Below are 20,350 nucleotides of genomic sequence, written 5' to 3' on the forward strand. Positions count from 1 at the left end.
GTTTTTTTAAGATTTCAAATGAAAAAATTTTCAGATTTGTTTCGATTTCAAATTTAATTTTTTTCAAGAAATCTGATTTTTTAAGATCTCAGATTTTTTAAATTTCCAAACTTTGAGACTCCATTTCAGTCAGTTTTTTTTTAATTCCAGATTTTTTATTCTTCATATTTTTTTTAAATTAATTTTTTTTCTCCAGAAATTAAGGTTCTAAAATTTGTTAAAATCTCTAATTTTTCAGATTTTAAAAAATTCAACGTTTTTCAGATTTTACATTATTTAAATTTTAAAATTTTTATAGATTTACGAATTTTTATAATTGTGTTTTTTTTAAACTAAAATACGAGGGTCGTTCAAAAAATAAGTTTTATTGCCTCAGAAATCGCGGAAAAATACAGTTAGAACAAAAAACAAGGCGATTTTCGTAATCTACATTTTATTTTCTATTTTTCTACATAATCGCGTTACGTTCGAGGTATTTTTCATAGCGTGGCACGAGTTTTTCTATTCCGAGCGCGAAGTGCGTAGCGTCCAACTTTTTGAAGTACGATGTATCTGCGTCACGAATTTCTTCAGTGTTATCGAAACGTTAACCGCCGAACGCCTGTTTCATCACCGTACTATTGTGAAGTTTTTGTTTTTTTTTAAGAAAAAAAGGCCAGAAAAGACCCTTGTATATGTATATTTCATGTTTCAGATTTTTTCGATGGCTTTCGATTTAATTTTTACGTAGGATTACGTCTTTGGGGGTAATTTGAAGCGTAAATTGAAAAATGGATAGTCGGTCATACCGCGAAACAGTCCAGTTCATACAATCTCTGCTCTTCCAGTTGCCGATTCAATACGAACGCGGGCATGTGCAATGAGATACACGTATGTGATTGATTTTCTACTGATGTGTATCACATATTTTTGAAGATCAAAATATGAATATGAATTGTTGTTTTTGTTGCTGCTGGAGACTTTCTCCGAGAGTTAATTCACCTTTAGTTCATCTTTTCCAAATTTATCTTTTCAAGCCTCTATAATTGAAAACTTTATCATCACACCATCACACGATTCATCCAATTCGCGACCAAACGGCAGCGGCAGCAAGGCTTTAGTTTAAGTTTTCCAAATTGGCCTTTTTGAAGGCTAGATGCGAATTGAATGAGGAAGTTCATAGACTGTATAAAACCAAACATAATACCCATCTGCTTCGTTCCTGTTACAACATTTTTTACTGAAATGTTTAAAAAGCAGGAGGAATTGGTTTATCAGTTCTTTTTAGAACTATTTTCCCAAAAGATTCCGCTATGAAATTGCTTCAAGCGTCCAATAGGAATGTTACACCGCAGAACCGTGCGCCACCCGACCAGAGCCTCCGCTTTCATGATATCGATTCAACACACACAGTGGTGCAATTTTGTTCGTTGGAAGCACCGCGTCAATTTCCATGTTATCTGATGGAGAGTGCTCTAGTATATTTGAATCGAAGGCATACATTATTGTTGGTTTTGCGCGTTGCCAAAAACAGATTGAAGTGGTTAAGAAGTGTGAAATAATGGCGCTGGAGGAACAAAACATAATCACCTGTAACAAAGTGTATGTCAACTGCGAAATAAACCGCCGTGATAGCGTTCTCGATGAATACTTACATAAGGAAACGAACCATGAAAACCATCGGTCCTTTTCAGGGTCACTAAAACTTTCTGCTAAAGAATTATTTATAGAATTTCGATGCATTCTGAAATAACGAAATGATAAACAAGCAAATTGAATAAAATAATTTCGTAGTCTTAGGCCGAAAAATAAGGACAAATTGGACAAATCACTATCTTTTTTGACTCCTCATCTTCTTTTATTTCATCAAAACTATATATTGATTTTAAAATCGTCGATACTAAGTGATTATAGTTTTAATACACCGTAACCTAGTTTGAGTAGAATTCGTAACGCAAACATTTGGCTTCTTTATTGATGAAACGAATAATGCTGCTGCCGCAATATCGAACCCGTACAAGACCAGACCGGACACGTTCGAGCATGACTGCATTTGTTTTTATTACAACATCGCATCGATAGTGAGAAACCTAGCGGTAGTAACCAAATTAGTTGATAGTGCTTTTTTGTGAACTCATGAGCCACATCAACTCACACAGCAATTGTCACACCAATGACAAATCTCTCCAATTACAGCAAATTTATGTGTATATGATAAGCCGTCACCGTTGACAGCGCCCGGTCGATGAGCTGCTTCGAACGGAAGTTGAACCGATTGGGTGTAATCATAATCTCTCCTATTTGGGACACAAATGGGTTACGCGAGTACGGCATTTCCATTCAAATCAGCATGGTCGTAAGATCACAGCTATTGTGTGGTGGATTACCAACTCACTCCGCTGAGTCGGCGTTCTGATTCATCTCTGTCACTTTTACAGCACAAAGATATGTCTCACATTCCCACCAAGCAGCAAGCAGCGTGTCATCAGCCCGAAGCGGTCCGTTCTATATCCTATCGTTTCAACCTTCGCACAAAGAATAGAAGCATGACTAAATCCTCGTTCAACGGCACTATACGCCAGACGTAGCGGCGATCGTCAGCTTTGTGGGGTAATTGATGCGTACACGCATGTGGGAATCTTGAGACGCAACCGAAACGCCACGATTCCACCAGCTTTACTTTGTGAAACGATATGTTGCAACCGCTATGACTAACTCACCACTTGTTGCGAGGGTTCGCCGATTTCCCCTATTACGTGAGCTCCCTGCGTCCCGAGCCCACCACTATTTATCAGGTCTATCTCGGGTACCTCAAAATACGATCATCAGCTGAACAGCAGTTAGCAATTTGGAGGCATTTATTGAAATTAACCTACACAAAACATGCAACACACCACGCGCAGGTCGACTCTGATCGCCGGACGATGCAACACATAATGCGCCTACACACGAGCGATCAACCGAATGATCCGCCCGCCAAAGTCTCGATGGACAAGAGAAGGTTGTTTTATGTTTACTAATAAAGCACAAAGAGCGGATTTCTTCGACCATTCCAACACCCACTTTTTCAACAGATTATGATGTTGTGTAAAGGAGTTTTGGTTTATTATGCTGCAAGAGGTTCTTGCTGCTGTGGTGGGAGTAATGGTTGAGCATTCGGCCAAAGCAACACTTTCTACCGTATGTCTCTCGTTGATTATCGCTTTCCTAGAAAATTGTAGTAGAAAGTGGGCAAAAAGATCACCCCCACACAGACAAGTCGCAAATGAAATTCGACGCACAGACTAAGTCGAGTCGAGTGAATAGTAGAAAATTCGATTGCATCACTTCCACGCGCAGTCAATCCTAAAGCTTTTCTTTTTCTTTTCTCCGCGAACGATTACATTTTACACCGGAAGTTTGGAAGCGAAATCGCTGCCTCGCAGCAGTGTTTGATGTACTGGTAAGTGAGTTCCTTTAGCCGTCAGTATTTTACTATTCACTATTCCGGTGGGCATTTCACGGTAATCATCACCGCCAGACGCGAATTTGTATGACTATTTATCAAACAGTTATATTCCAGTCGAAAGCAGAGCCGAGCCGCTGCAGTTGCTATGTGCGTATTGCAATTGAAACAAGCTTTTGTTTTTTTTCTTGAAAAGCTGTCGCACCAAAATATTCACATTCTTGTCAATTCTCGCTACTCACTACTAAAAACAAGCGTATTGAATTTCGTTTGCGCCAATTTCGGTTCCGTTTGAGCACTTTAGCAGATGTTGTGATAATAACCGTTGTTGATATTTTTTTAATGTATTTGCTTGTAGTATATCTACCCGAACAGATACATCGGATGTTGGATTGATCTGCAACCCACTCCACAATTCATTCCAGGCTTATACGCCGTAATATTTTTACGCGAAATAATGGAATAGCATAAAACACTCTATTTCGCCATTCTCATAAATATTTATAAAGAAACATTGACCACTTTTTCCCTTCTTTTTGACAATTTACGGATTCCGTCTCGAAAGATGAAGAAGCCAAGAATGAATCTAGCCAACTTTTGATACCCTGTTCTCAAGTGAAGCGTATTCCACTCAAAGCATTCTGTATCGATAGAAACAAATGGTCGTCGGAAGAGACAAGGTCTTGGCTACAAGGCGAGCGAACCAGAGTTTCTCATCCGCTATTTTCCAAATAGTTCCCAACACGAACATAAACATGAGTCCGAGCGTTGTCATAACGGAATATTATCGACTCGTGTCTGGTCGCAACGCTTTTCAACGCTTCAGAAATCTCTAACCAGATCTATTATTGCCTGTAGAAGTCTCCATTTACCGTTTTACAAGGTTTCAGCAGCTCATAGTGGATCACACCCTTTTGGTACAGAGCATTACATTGGCACTGTGGATATTAGACATCGGCATTGATTTTAGGATCATTTGGGTTTTGGATTGTCGTGGTGAATCAATTTTTCGTCCTCGGTAACGATTCGATGCAAAACAGACTTCCTTCTGATTCGTTCAAGTAACATCTCGGACATGAAAAATCGCCGTTCGACATCCCTGACTTCCAATTCGTATGGAACATAATTTCCTTGTTTTTGGATGCATCCTGCGGCTTTGAGTCATTCAAAAATAGCTAGTCAAGTTACTCCAAGCTCTGTTCGTTTTTGGCACGAATCTTGATCGAATAATGTTTCCAATTCTTCAAAAATTTTCGGTTTACCCGGACGCTTTTTGTCTTTAACACTAAAATCACCACTTCCAAATCATCCAAACTATTCCCTACAGAATCTATCCGAGTCACCATAAACATCCACAAGCATTCGACGCGCTGAATTTGTCTTCCAATCGAAAAAGAAAATAAAAACTTCCCGCAGATGGTACTGATTTGCAACGAAACTCAACATTTTCAACGCATCAAAAATTGAACATGTTGTGCAAAACTCAAAGTATTGTAAACAATTTTTGGTTCGCAGACATTTCGCGATTCAGCAAAAATCATCTGTCGTCGACTATATGTATCCCAAACTTCGAGCTATCTTGTGGAAAGGCAACGAATGAAAGACACTATGAAATTTGAGTCTCGAATCCATGTGTCGAACTTAGAATCAAATCCTCAATTTTGGGGACGGTTGTCTGGAACCTTAACCTAGGTAACTGAAGTTAGTCACCACCCTTAACCCATAAAACATTCGCAAAGGGGCATAAAAAATCCACCATTCATGGGAACCTGGTGAAACTTGGTTACGTAAATAACTACAATGTATGGGTTCGAAACTATTTCACCGAAAAGACATTTAATGAGTCGCCTCACCAACTACGATAATGGTATGATAATCACTTCATTCAGAAGATAAAGTATGTAAGAACGATGTTTATTACTTATTGGCCCAAACTGCTTGGAATGCAAGCTATTAAAAACATAAAAATATATAAATATGGGTACCTGCTTGAAACTCCATCGCTTTTGCACTCTTCAGTGCAACTTAACTCGACTTTTTTTGTATTGAAGAGGCTTTGAATTTTGCAGTTTAATCGCCTCTAATCTCAGTACAAGCGTTCATTCATCAGTCCTAATCAATACCATCACATATTCGTGCTTAAGAGTTCATTCTTCAATTGTTTCAATTTCGTAGTTCTACGTTAACAATGTAATCGTTTCTTGAGCAAAAAATTGATCATTTACAACAATGTTAGCTAAATAAACCACCATTAGTTTTTTCCAAAGCCAGTCTTCAGCCGAAGGAGGACCAACTTTATGTCTGGTGAGAAATGAAAGGAATCTGTATTATGGACTCCTACCATCAGCGTTGCCAATGTTCCTGTTTAAACTGGATTCCTTCAGTCAAACAGTTCAACCCTAAAATCTTCCAGTTTTTTTGTATATGTGATTCAGTTTTCCTAATTTTATGTAACAGAAATTCAGAATGCATAAATATTCCTCCTATGCCTTGACTAATTTTGTTTTTGACATTTTTCGTTCGATCGATTCAAGGTGTATTTACCTTGGATCGATCTTTCTTTTTTTTACTCTCACTGTTATTTTTCTCCTGCTTACACTTACGAATTCAATATGGTGTGGCGTCTACTCAAACAGCAACGTGCTACGCTTTTTCTGAGTTTATATAAATATTATATGTTGTAGGCCCTCTGAAACATTTTGATCAATTGATCTACTATTTCAATCACGACTGGTGCAATAATCATAACGGGGAATTTCATCCAAAATGGATCATAGAGACCGCGTGCTATGCTGGCTTTGTGTTTATATGAACATCAGGTGTTGTAGGTAGCCCAAATCATTCTAAAGTTCAGAAAATGGTAGGGTCAATGTGTTAATTGATATGAATATAAAACTCAAGTAATCTTGTTTTCGATCACATCAATCGACCATTCGACGAAATGAAAATCTAAAAATCTCATGAATCACATTCTGAGTGAGTGCGAAAAAGATAGCAACGAAATGGTCAAAAGAAACACTACAGAATATCAAAATTCGTGTTAGAAGTAAAATAACGGAGTTTTGAGGTTAGGATTGAGGCAGTAATCTACAACCAGAAACCGTGTCCTCATGGTCCTCAATTTATCACATTTTCGTGCAATAAATACCATTTTTTTTAAGTTTTATCCAGATAAAACCGTAATTTCTACAGGTTCTAGAAGAAAAGATTCTCAAATATTGTTTCACAGTTATGTTCGAGTGGTGGGAAACGTTATTTTGAACTGCTCGAATGGTTAATCAATGGGTTTTTTATGAACTACATAGAAATACTACACGAAGCTTCGAAGGAAATTCTATTTCCCAAGCATCGGAATAGGTAAATCATTTTAGATAAATCAAAGTCGGACTTCTTCAAATAAAACGATTTTGCAGGATCCAGTTTTCTTCCAATTTTTTGAGAATAATCTTCCAGTTTTTTTAAAAAATATTATTGGTAACCCTGCCTACCATGCACCCAGGCGGTAAATTCAAACAACGACTCAAGAGCAGCGATCATGGCAAACGTCCAGAACCAGCCAATAAGAAAGACTTCATAATCCACCAGGACAATGCTAAGATCTCATGTCTCTTTGACAACCCGACAAAAATTCCTAGAATTGGTGTGATATTACTTCTTCCATACTAACCAGATATTGTACTTTAAAATTATCATTTGTTCAGGTCTCTTCGAGATTCTCTTACGGACAAAAACTTCAACTCTACGACAAACATAAAAACAAACCTTTGGCCAATTTTCGATGATAAACCAAACAAGTTGTGGAATAAAACGATGCATTTATAATTATATTATTCAGGTTTTCCTATAAAAATTTATGATCGCATTGTTGAGGTAGAACTACGAATTTTCGTAAATAGTGTAAATAATGTTTTTTAGAATGGAACGAATTAGAGAATTGAGTCTATTATTGGTGATCCCGAAAAGGACCGATGATTTAGATGGTTTTGTCGCTGGTAACGCATCGGAAGCCAACGCCAACTGTATTCCAACATGATCGCGAGAAAAATTTTCGGCATTTTTAGAGATTCTTTTCTTCTTCTAGAGGAGCTTTGGACTATTGTATGATCTATTCTGATACACTCCAGTCGGCTATATATATGCACTGTCCGTTGGTTTTATCATCAAGGAAATAAGTGATAGTCGCACTTTGTATCTCCTCTCGAGAAGGTATGACTTCCTTGATAAAGTTCCTGGCCTTTTTTGTTTAGCAGACCATATCTCGTTAGACGTGAGATCAACCTTTCCAGACCATATCGCGCATACCACGGATGTTCTAGCCGACTGCGGCTCGAACCCCGTTGAAGGCTGCATTTTCAACTACTACAGCACGCAAACGCAATATTTGTACTTAAATCGCAAATGCTTTCTTCCTTTCTTATCTTTATTTTCACCACTATGTTAGATGTTCGTTTTTGCCGGCTCAGTTTTGGAAGCACAGGAGAGCATAAAACTACTGAAAAAGCATCTAATTTTCGTTAATTCTAAGATTACATGTGATCATGATCTTCTAACGCCCTTTTACGGACTGTGAAATTGTAATGCTCAGCAAATATGGTAAATCAAACAAATCTTGGAAAGATTCGAATTCAATTGGTAAGCAATTCATCAATTTCCGTTCACAACAAAATGAGCTGATCTTATTGAAATTATTCCATAAATACAAGTTTCCTGACCTGGCACCCTTAAAGATAGACCTAGTCCTACATCAACATTCACAACTGAAGTCCTACAAATTATATCCATAACCAAAATTCAATTCAATTTAATAATGGGTGGTTTACATCTCTGATATAACCGCAACGTTGACGTAGGACAACCGTTGGCTTAGTAAGCATTTGTTTGTATTGATCAGAGATCGAAATACTGGCTCGGCTTCGAGATAAGTATTCAGTCAATCAATCTAGCTTTCGATGAGTCTTGTAATGTTGGAATTTTCATCTCTTCCTTTTCTCCGCAAATTATTTTTCAGAGAGAAAGAGATATGTGAAAACTCTATCTCTGAAGTACAACGAGAATGCTTTTTCGTCTCAACTGGCAATGAAAATAGGGAGCGAAAAATCAAAGCTAACTTTACCAACGTTAGCCTGTTTAGACAACGTCTAAACGACCTGCATTTAGACAGTGTCCGAATTATACAAATATTAACCCATCTCATGTTCACTTTACGATAAACCCAATGTTGCCGCATGTTTTCAGCTGCACTGAAGAAGTGAAAAACCATTATCGGCATCAAGAAGTCACTGAAAACGAAACCATTTTTCGGCAATCATAACTCGCCGGAAAATAAAAATCGGCATTGCGTTTTCTGCGAGAATCGAAGTGAGCGTATAACATTCCCTCGCATCCTATATTATTAACTATTTTCCCTGTGAATGAAAACGGATGTTTTTTCCCTCAAATCGGTGAGCATTTCGATCTCTGGTATTGATTGAATGAAACAATTTTCGAATTCAATTGAATTTAACATATTTGCATATATTTAGGGGGTCTTCGTAGCCTTAATGGCTGCGTGTCCGCTACTAAGCGAACAATCATGATCTTATAACTCAGTACCCTCAACTGACCATCTTTGTGCGTTTATTCTAGCTACTTCGTCCATGCATCAATCATCACGTGATTGTGATTCCAGCCTCTTACTCCACATACGATCGATCTGCTGCATCGGTAATGGGTTCTATTTATAAACACAACAATGGGAGCCTCATATCAACAGTCCCGCTGTGTCCAAATGTGACCATTCGACCAGCAGGAATATTCTTATGCCGTAAAATGCATGTGTTGTGTATCGATAGAATAGGAATACTCTAACGCCTAAACGGCTAATGTGTAATAGATTAAAATGTGTATCGATAAGATAGGAAAACTCTTACGCTTAAATGGCTACTGTGTAATATACAACATGAGAAAAATGTACAGGATAAATTCGGCTCTGTTACAACTGAATAGCTAGATGAGCCTAATAATAAAAGTAAACAGATGGGATAAAAAAACATATTTGGGTTGGAGTAAAGAGTGTAAACAGTTGCCAAGTAAGATCAATTCATGCATTGTAATAGATTATGTTCTTCGTTACAGGTAAATTTGATGACCGTCCTTTTAAGGTTGATATAATGCCTAGGACTATCAAAACATGTGAATGGAAGAATTCTCAAACGAAACGAAATGGCAAATCCCATTCCCTGTTTCGTTCGAGTTTGTTTTTAAATTCAAATAGCTTTCGTTCGTGCTGTATTGTTTTCGAACATCTTACGAGCAATACGATTGAAACAGGGAATGACAACTACGAACTCGATCGTTATATCACCTTCGAACGATATGTAAACTCATCGGAATACAGAATCGGGGTGGTTAAATGGGTCTCAAATTCCTGCGAAAAAAACCTAACTCGTTTTCTACCTAATCAACACGAATGACAAACAACTAGTTACTCTCAAGTTTTCTATAGAGCTTTTCTGCCTTTCCGTAAATCGACTGTATCGTAATTTCATCAACATATCTCGGAGTGATGATTCACATGTCACCGAGTGCAAGATTCCGCGTATTTCGTCATCGGTTTTTGCCAAACCATATATTGCGAGATGGTTTATCTCGCTTTTGGACCGAACTGCAACATAACCTTCGGACGTGTTCAAATTGCGGTTTGCTCGTCGCTTCCCTTTTGCAGTAGAACCACTTTGCCACTCCAGTTGTTGGTTTGAAACACAAGACGAGCTTGGAACAGCTCGACACCACGCCACATAATATCAAGGTTAATTCTCATGAATCGGTATTGCGGACTAATTCGCCATAAGTTGGGAAAATTGCGACGATTAACAGAAATTAAAGCGAGGAAGACTTCTCGCGGTAAATATCAATTATTCTGATTTCGGGCTCTCTGTCTTCACACTGCAAACCCGCAACGATACAACTGACCCGAATTTGATTTGTTTGTTTGTCATTGGAAACAGTGGCGATTGCAAAAATCAGACATTTCCAACAAGGGGACCTAGAAAAAAAGATTGTCAATGATCATTACTAACTGTGTGATCTTCAGTGATTTTAACCTATTTGTCTAATTTATTTTGCCCAGACCGATCAGGGCGCCTTGTTCAGGGGTTCATCGTCCCAAAGTAAATTGCCGTCGAACATTCATGTCGCGATGATTTCGCTTTCGCCCGATGGGAGTAAAAAATGCTAAATAGGATGGCACACAATGGCAGTGAAATCGACGCCTACGCTCCTCCATGACGAGTTTTATGATGACGTCCGAAGTGTGATGAGATGCCTTTTGTGTGACGTCGTCTACGTAAGCCTACATTATCATGGATCAGTGGAAATTCACATATTGGTCCGAAGCCCAAAAAAGTTCGAGATGTGAAAACTTCCGCCCGAGAAATAGAAACAAAAATTACCCTTTGATCCATTGTTTTGGTTTAGTTAATCCAACTAATAAAAGACACACACACAGTTAACCGGTCCGGAGAGACGTGAATTGTAGGTGCAATCCATCCGAGTCACTGTGGACACTAAGTGATGCCAGTATTTCGTGAATTGTTTATACAATTATGACATAATTACGGTGGCTGTTGATCCCCATCTCGTGACCGCGGCTGCATGCACAAGGCTTCTTCCCTAAGCGCGGTAAGGTTTGTATAGGAATAGATGACCGTGGTTTAATTGGACGGAATGAAATAGAAAGTAGTAAATTGGCGCAAAATGTTAATTGGGTATGATGATGAATTACAAAATGCGCACTATGCGTTCGAGCCCTGACTAAAACGGTGCATTATTCAACACCACGAAACAGACGACAATGCGAAGAAGCGTTAAATCCCATCTCAAATGGTTCGCTTATGAAGGAAAAAAATGCTGAAACTTTAATTGCTGATTATCTCGTCCTCGGGTATGATGGGCGTATGATGCAGGCACGGGATGGCCATGGCTGTTTTCACTTTTGATTTCTGTTGAAGTGCATCAGATAGCCACAGGTATTGTGTTAACTGGAGGTGGGAAGTTCAAAACATTGGAAAGAAACGGCAGTGATACAAACTCGAGATCATTCCAAATGTTTTGAAAATTCGGGGTTGTGTAACAAAAGCCTTGTACCGGTTCAATTAAATAACAACTCCGTCTGCGAATGACGGATCTATATAGTAGCATGTCCGAAAATGAACCTGAAACTATTGAGAACTAGAGCAGATGGTCCAAAGCCCCTAAGGAGGATGGTTATAATAGCTGTTACCCACGGTTATTATGCAAAGAAGGTAACAAACATACTCTCAGTCGAGAGAATTGAAAAAAATTTAAATGTGATACGAGTAATGAATAAAAATGTTCAGAAATTTCATCAGCGACCTTCCTATGTCAAAACGGATAGTTTGTTGAAATCTCGTTTTGTCGAGAAGTTCGCGTTTTCAGAATCACATCACCAGTGGCGTCGAGTGAAGCTTCCGCACCTGGGGCGCAAGAGTTGATTTGCACCCCTTGCCTATTTGCACATTTCATCGGCCTATAGTTTTGCACGGTTTGGTACGGCTTTTGCAAATACCGATCCAACTGAATCGATACATTGTGTGCGTATGCATCTCTCCGTACAGATCAAGAAGCCGATCAAAATGTTGGGCGATAAAAAGTCTGTAGTTTGCCACAAGTCTGTAGTCAAGGCCACTGTTTCACGAACTTCAATCAACAACGACCAACGGACAACCGTAACCCATCGCTTTCCTGTAATCGATCCAGCGCACAGTGATGGTATTGATGAAGAATTGCATGTGAATGCATTCAGTTTGTCTAAAAAAATAGCCTGGCAAAATGAGTACACAAATTTCGACATTGTGAGAACAAAAATGAATCCATTTGCGCTTTTCTGCAGAGTTGTCATTCTGTAAAATTTTCTGAAAGAAATCCGCATATCTGTATTTTTAGCGAAAGAAAATCTGTATCAGAAAACCTACGGAAAATTGAAAAGAAAGATTTATTCTCATTTTGAATTTATTTTTCTTATATATGGGTTGTTATCGTCGTATCAATACAACTAAATAAATTATAAAAACGTTTTCTCATTATCCTCTAAATTGTATGATGTTTATAAATCGTTTTGTTGAACTTTGCCTTCAAATTTTCCTTCGGTTTCATCCATCTCTTTGAGCCGATACATAGTTCTTTACTTTCAAAATAGAGTCCATCATTGTGGAAGCCATCCGATTTCAGGACTTTTTTTTCGGCATTGTGAAGCGAAAATATTCGCACAACAGACGCTGATGTGGAATTATCAAAAAGTGTCCTACAAACGATCTTAGCAATAGATACAGAGTCACATTAAGGTTTGGTAGCTTTAGGCGAGAAATCTGCTTTTCAGGGTCATCTAACCTTCCACAGAAGAGATATTAGAAGTTATTACGAGTTATTACAATCCGATGCATTCTTAAGTGATATACGAAATAATAATATTCACGCCGAAGAAAATAAAACAATATATTTAAAAATATATTCAACAAAGGCTGTCCGCTTTGTGTAGTCCTACGTCACTCCGGTTATGTCCCTGATATTACCCACCCGCTTTTTTTGAATATTAAAGCTCTCTCTACGGATGAAATAATCATGCTGCTGCTAATTTTAAAATGATTAGGTAAACCGTTGGTTCATCAATTCGAAGCCAAAAACCATTTTCAAATGTACATGCATTCGATCAATGGTCTCATTATTTTTTTGTTGTTGCTTTTTTTCCTTTGCCTGCCTCTGGCAAGCTATTCCTGTCATTTTGTTTACTTGTATCAGTTCGAAAGAAAAAAATCAGACGAAAGATTGTTTTCTAGAACTGGCGCTGCAACCCATGGTCGGTTTCAAAGAAATACCAGACGTATGACACAGGATACTAGCTGTCAAGTCCTGAGTTTCAATAAAAGTCAACAGGAATGTAATCATGACTACATTAAAAGTAATACACGATTGTGAAGCGTAAGTATTATTCTTCAATATAATTTTTCCTTACAAAAGTTAGGCAGCAGATAAGTGCGCTGATCAAAAGATCTTATAAGATAACCTTTGAATGGGTCCCCTCTCATTGCTCAACTCCAGACAATGAAAAGGCTGACACGCAAAGGTGGGTACCCAGGAAGGCGAATTGTTTGATAGACATATTCCATACGATGAATTTTTTTCCAATTTTTGCGTCAGAGTTTGTTCTTGAGTTGGCAAACCGATTGGGACACTGGAAGTCTTGGGCGATGGTTACATTCAATTATACCAAATGTCTCTTCGAGAGCGTGGTTCAAAAGGTATGGACGTAAGTCGTGACTTCATTCGTGCGATGAGTAGACTTATGTCCAACCACCACTCGCTAGATTTGCATTTCCACTGAATAAATCTTGTTCAAACTAATGTCTGTCGGTGTGGAAATGGTTACGATGACATCGATTACGCAGTTTGGCAATTTACGGATAGTTACGCAGCTAGAGAGTACCTTTTGAATACCCTTGAGGTTCAAGGAAACAACCCTATGTTCCTATCAGAGACGTGTTGAGAACTCGAGACATCTGCTATATGTAGTCGATCTAAGGTCTAGTATAAGAATTTAATACTTTTGTGTTTTGACGTAGGACTACGTCTTTCCTTAAGGGTGCCAAATCAGAAAACAGGTCACGTTTTATGAAATAATGTTAACGTTAACAACTATTTTTGCCGCGAACGGATTTTGGCGATTTACATACCAAACGAATCGTAAATTCCCTAAGATTTGTTTGATATACTATACATTACAATCCCATGCTGTATAAATGGTTAAAATTCATGAAAACTATAAGAGTTTCCATTTTCCCATACATTTGTTCTGTCCATTTGTGTGCTTTCCCGAACAGAGATGTCAATAACGAACTACTTATCGACGAGTAACGAAGGGGAAATCGTAAGACTTGAAGTCTCCGTGAACAAAGGAATAGAAGAACGAAGGGGAATATTTGCCTAGAGTATAAACAGTGGATCTCGCTGAGGCAAACTTTCATTCTTCGTGAGAACACCGACTGAACAACATCGTTGCTGGACGAGCTGGATGGTGAGGGATCGAATGCCATTCTCAAGGCAATGGGGGTGGAGGAGTAATACGAGGAAAAAGTAAAGTTTTACAAGGGCCTTTTTGAAGGTTAGAGACAAATGAACTGAAGAATTTTAAAGTCTCACATGTCTTAGTTTCGGATTGAGCTGTGGACGCGACCAAATTACTGACTCGCTGATGTCTCTAGCATTGCAATCATTACATCAAACTGACGTCATTGCATTAAGGTTCTGAGCTACACAATTGTGTGAGGAATCATCAAGCTAGGCTATCGTCAGCTCATAAATGTTCTGGAATTTCGTCTGTGATTTGGTTTCGCATGACGGTAGCAAAACTCTCTCCACAAAGGATGACAGCTAAGCTGATCTAGACCTGCAATATTAACAAAAACGGCTTCCGTTGAGAAGAGCGCTAAACAGAGATAAGTGTGTGTATATTTAGTTGCTTCAAGCCATCGATATATGGATGTTTGTGTACGTACGTGCTTGCGTATTACCCTGTTGCGGGTGAACATGTCGATCCGAACGTGGCGACAAGAAGGGAAGGTAGCGGGAGGGATCTATTTGCGCTAGGGTATTAGTAATGAATCTCTGCTGAGGCAGGTTTGTTTTCTCCATCATAAAGGCTTTGTTGGTGCCTTTGACATTGCATCAATGCATTGAACTGACGCTATGGTGAAGCAGGTGTTAAAGTTGTGCACCAAAAAATTATTTGGTGCCAGTTGCAAAAATCCCTTCAACTAGGATTGCATTTGCGCTAATCATGATCATAATGAAGCAGTACTACTCTATTCGAGGTTGTTGAGATTAACAAAAGAGTTTATTTCGTTTATTCGCAGTTTTTTTCTCTATTATAGTGACTTTTAACACATTTCAGCTGGTTCGTCACTTTTACTTCCATTTTTGCAAGAATGCCGGGAGTGAGAATTGAACTCGTGATCTCTGGGTGAGAGGTATGGATGTTACCACTACGCCAGATCGCCTCCGTTTATTCGCAGTTATAAACAAGCGACTTGTAGTAAACTACAGCGTAGTTCTACGTCAACAATGCGGTCGTGTCTTGGACACAACCTCCTATAATTTTTCTTTTTCGTTACTAGTTTTTTTGACTTGTCCCCTCATCTCACATTAATGTCGCCCACCGTCGACAGACAGTGCGCACAATACTGGGACCAGTCCCACAAAATTTGTTGCCCTTCTAACGTTTGCATTTGAAAAATGGACAAAAATTGCCGATTTTTCATGAGTTCACCTTCACATGCACTGACGAAACTACCCATGCAGCATCAATCATAGTAACCTATGAGTCAGCAGAAAAAAATTGACAACTCTAACCGTGATGGCGAAAACAGTGGAGCTACTTCGTTCATAAGTGTGCGTGTTCAACGAACGGTACCCCGCCGCGTCGAAAACGGACATCGTGCGGCACTATGTGGACGCCGGATACGCCTGTTCCGTCATCTACACAATCTTGGCACTATTGGACAACTATCAAAGCATCGAATGAAAGCCCGGTTCCGGACGGCCGACGACCCTGAGCGACAAGAAGCTCCAAAAGATGTTGAAGAGGAAGATCGAAGAAAAAGTGGCTACATCGCTGCGTGCACTTGGCGGGGTGGTCGGTGCAACTGGCCAAACAGTAAAAAAGTACCTGGCGAACATGGACATACATGTCAGGAAGCGGAAGTCCCGTCCGCTGGTCTTGGAGCTGCGGGCAACGACGCAGCGACTGAATCAAGTCGATTTTCCCGGCGAATCGCGACGTGGTGGTGGTAATGAACGACGAGACCTATCTCACTCTGAATGGCAACGACTGGCAGGGCACTTCGTATTGTACTTCCCCCACGAAGGAAGTGAGCTCCGAAGTGAAGTTTATTTCACACACCAAGTTCCCTAAGCTGTGACTGACAATCAGCGAGAAGGGGATGTCAGAGCCGCTCTTCTTTAGCTCCGGACTGACCGTAAACGGGGAAATTTATAGTACGAAGTGCCTGCCAGAAGTTGCGTCGTCCATCAAGAAATACCATTAGGGCAAAGACGCGGTGTTCTGGCCGGATCTGGCGTTGGCCACTTCTCGAAGCGTTAAAGGAGAGGGAGCGACTGAATATCGATGTGGTACTCAAGTCGGCGAACCCGTCCAACGTCCCCCAACTGCGTCCCATCGAGAATTTCTGTGCAAACATGAAACGTAAGATCTACTCCAACCATTTTATCGCGAAAACTGAGAAGGAATTGATAAATAAAACGAAGAAAGAACTCAAAAACATGCCTGCAAGCATGTTTTCGTCCATCATAGCGAATGTTCCGGTTAACTGCCGGAAGGCCGCTCGTAAGGGCGTAGAATTTTTTTGCAAGTAAGCTAATATAATTACCTTCCATGGGGAATTTATCAAACTCAATTATCTGTCTTAGTTTTTTTATCATCATCCGAAAAAAGTCCACTTTTCAATGCAAACGTTAACCTCGAGTAAACCGGAAGTATTCGGTCGAATCCTACTAAATGTAAAATTAACATTAAATGTTTGTTAAACAAATTTTGAATTAGCGGCTCCGTAAAACTTATGCGATTGAGCCTTACAAATAAATTAATTGGATAAAAAATATAATTTCGGAACTTGATCCATATTTGATGAAAAAAAATCCTTCTACGCATATGCTCGAATTTCAACAATGACAGAGTTATAGAACTTTTTTTCTGTTACGGACTCTGTTGTCTCAAACTGGCTCTACATTAAAAAGTACACTACGGAAGACGATTCTGTTGGTTCCATTTAAAAGATGAGAAAATTTAGTACATGATATAGTTATAAAACATCAAACTCGTAGATTTAAATAGCATTTTAGAACGCTAAAACTTTAAAAGACTGTGGTTTTGAAGGTGTTATTATTAAGTTTATCCCAAAAATTCGTAATAAACTTGATTTATGCTATCAAACAAGTTAAAGCTCTCTATCCGTTCTACAATTTGTTCTTTGACACCCACCGTTATTATTCTCAATTTCGCTGCAATATCGTCATAAGCAATTCCTGGTGAGAATTCAATCAAAATCTTCAAATATCACGATGTTTAATCCACTGTACTTATAATAGCCAAATAAATTTCACCTAAACGTTGAAATATAAATATGAAATATGATTTCAAATAAGCCATATTTGGAATATAAAAAAATATATATTTGTTTTTCAACCTGTATATAATGGTGTCCGACCTGTGTTGGGTATGCACATTTGAGTATGTTCGAAATTAGGCTCCACGCTATCCCAAAATCATTTACATAGATGGTCAATCTACACACTCGGATGCTACCATTAAGCAATTGTATGGAGCTTTCTAAAAATATATATTGACTGGTATGAAGCAATTATTTTAATGTTCGAAACTGAACTTTTCTCCTTTTTTCTTATACCACGAAGAGCAAAATAAATTAACGACTGCGAACGGTATTTGCAATAGAACTTGTTATTGATTCGAGGCACAATTTATTCCATTTCTAATTGCACGTGAGATTCATTGAGAAATTTGGAATGTAGCATTTCGCACTTATAAATCGGTACGCACAGTTATACGACTGTTTGTTTTTGTTTTCACACCGAAATGTGCCTACGGATTGCACAATTTAATTTCACTCTAATCAACTAAAGTTTTACGGTGATTAAAACAATTCTTCAGCAATTTTGAAGGAAAGGTCACAAACACACACATTTGTTACACTCCGTGCCACCATGAATAAGAGCGCAGTATCCCATTCAATGTGAACGGAACACAATACGTATCCCTCACTTCCTGCCGGCGCAGAACGGTCCACTAGAAATCCTTGAGTTCCCACGAGAATAGCTGCCCGAAAATCGAGATTCTTGCACCACCTGTTCCGCTGATGCTACCTTACCTGGAGGCACCAGTGGTAGTAGTAAGTGTTTGTTTCCGTCGTGTCATACGCAATTAGCTATTTCACTGGTCTAGCCTAGTTGACAGTTCGGGTTTGTTCTGCTCACTGTTGACATTCAGCACTGTTATTACAGACGGCGAATGTGTGTGGGTTCTGGCTGGCGGGAAGATACCTTGGGACGCGCTTTCGTGTGTGGGTAGCCGATTCCAGGGATTCACACACAAGAGAGGCTGGCTGGAGGCCAACCGCGGAGAGTAAATTTCGATGGAGAAAATCTCGGTATTGTTCCAACTTTGGATCACATTTTCACTGGCCTACACTAGCTTAGTAAATCTTCGCACTGCTATTCGCGCACTTGACACAATTTGGGGCTTCAATTACAAGCAATATATCAACGTGAAGACACTACACAACTTACCTATTTTTATCTTTAATTGTTCCTCAACACGGACTTTGCGTGTATCGTCAGCCATATTGAATCCATAACTAGTCTGCGAATGTATACACACGAAACTGCTGCTGCTGCTGTTCCGAATGAACCGTCGAAGGTGTGCGTGCTGCTAGACTGCGCCTGCACCACCACTCAAACACACACTCGCAGTACTCTATTCATCAAAACTAAAAGCTTCAATATGCAGCTTCTCCAAATCGCGCACGTTACAGCACACTCCGTATATTGTTGCTTGATTCAAGAAAAAAAAAAGCTTCAACACTAACACACCTACACGTGGTTGGAGTATTTACACATCCGCAACACAATGGTTCGTGTGTATAGATACGTTCGTGGGTTAACCACACCACCGACACACACGCGCACTGTACAGGATGTTAGTTTTAACCAATCTTCTTCTTTATGCTGCTGCTGTTGGTCGTTTCTTCGTTTTCCTCGTCACCGCCTTCAGACTGCTGTTATTCATTCGGTGTTCCGTGTGTTCCAGTGGGCTTTAAAGGTATTTCTCGAATCGCTTCATACCTTCACACTGCCTGCCACGAGTGGCAAACGAAACGAAAGTTACTACCTCTGCGCAGGTTTCAAGTTTTTTGTTTTATCACACGTATTTCCAAATATCCACCGATAACAGAGACACACCATATTAACACCCGCGCACTTTCTCAATGGACGAACGTGTACATTCATAAACTGCACTGGATTGATTTATGGCTGAAAAAAAGAGGAGAGCGAGAAAATAGAATGAGAATATGCAAACTAGCACCGAAGGAGACTGGAGCTTTGTGTGGCGTGAGTTAACTGAATAATTGGGGGTGTGAGAGTTCACGGCACCTGGCATGTAGGTGGGTGCGTCGATCGTTTTATGCTTACCGTGTCTCATCAGGTTAGAAAACAACGCTCCGCGGAGGTTCCGAACGAGAGTGAATGCAAAAACGGTCTGCAACACTCACACAGGTAAACAGCACGCAGTGCGCAAACATAGAGCAGGGAAAAAAACGCGACCGACAACGTTGCTGGCTGAACACGAACTAACTGGCCAAACGTGACGAGTGCACCGCTTTCTCGTTCATCAGGGGATCGCGGTAAAATAAGTGCCTCGGTCTGTCGGTCAGTAGGAGGAGGGTAACGAGTTGCAGCAGGACGAGGGGGAACACGAACAAGTCCCCATATAAACGTAATGATGGAACGCAACGATGAAGCGATTCATTCATGTAAATTCATTCATAGGTTTTTTTCACAATGGCAAGCGAAACACATTTGAGTATCTCTCGCTAGTAAAAGGGAATGAAACTATGAGGTGGCTGCGGGAGGGGAAAGAAAGGAAGCAAACATGCGACAGAATGGAACTGATCGCAGTGTGGAAATGGAGAGACGTAGGCGGTGGCAGACAAGCGGACAGCTCGCCAATCTACCGGATGGAGGTCAGGCAACAACACACCAGGTTAGCTTGCCGCGCACCAAAAGGATATGCGAATTGGTTTCCTCCAGGGGCGTACGGTAGTTTGTTTTTTATATGTATTT

At 39.6% G+C, this 20,350-nt stretch overlaps 1 protein-coding gene across 4 annotated transcripts in view; it reads right to left on the reverse strand.

Moving 5' to 3' along the window:
• The window catches only part of LOC129776002 (GTPase-activating protein), a 78,050-nt gene extending 58,185 nt beyond the window's left edge, over positions 1-19,865 (reverse strand). The window contains exons 1-2 of one of the 4 annotated variants that reach the window (XM_055781354.1): positions 19,700-19,865; positions 18,797-19,540 (exon numbers count right to left, since the gene is read on the reverse strand). In XM_055781354.1, the coding sequence (XP_055637329.1) occupies positions 18,797-18,851 (55 nt within the window). In that variant the 5' untranslated portion in view covers positions 18,852-19,540; positions 19,700-19,865. Of the gene's footprint in view, positions 1-17,679; positions 17,735-18,192; positions 18,254-18,796; positions 19,541-19,699 lie in introns of those variants that run through there. The other 3 variants (XM_055781355.1, XM_055781359.1, XM_055781356.1) reach the window with 3 other exon arrangements.
• Positions 19,866-20,350: the final 485 nt, after the last annotated feature.

This window comes from Toxorhynchites rutilus, chromosome 3 (assembly GCF_029784135.1).
Source record: "Toxorhynchites rutilus septentrionalis strain SRP chromosome 3, ASM2978413v1, whole genome shotgun sequence".
NCBI classification, from domain to species: domain Eukaryota; kingdom Metazoa; phylum Arthropoda; class Insecta; order Diptera; family Culicidae; genus Toxorhynchites; species Toxorhynchites rutilus.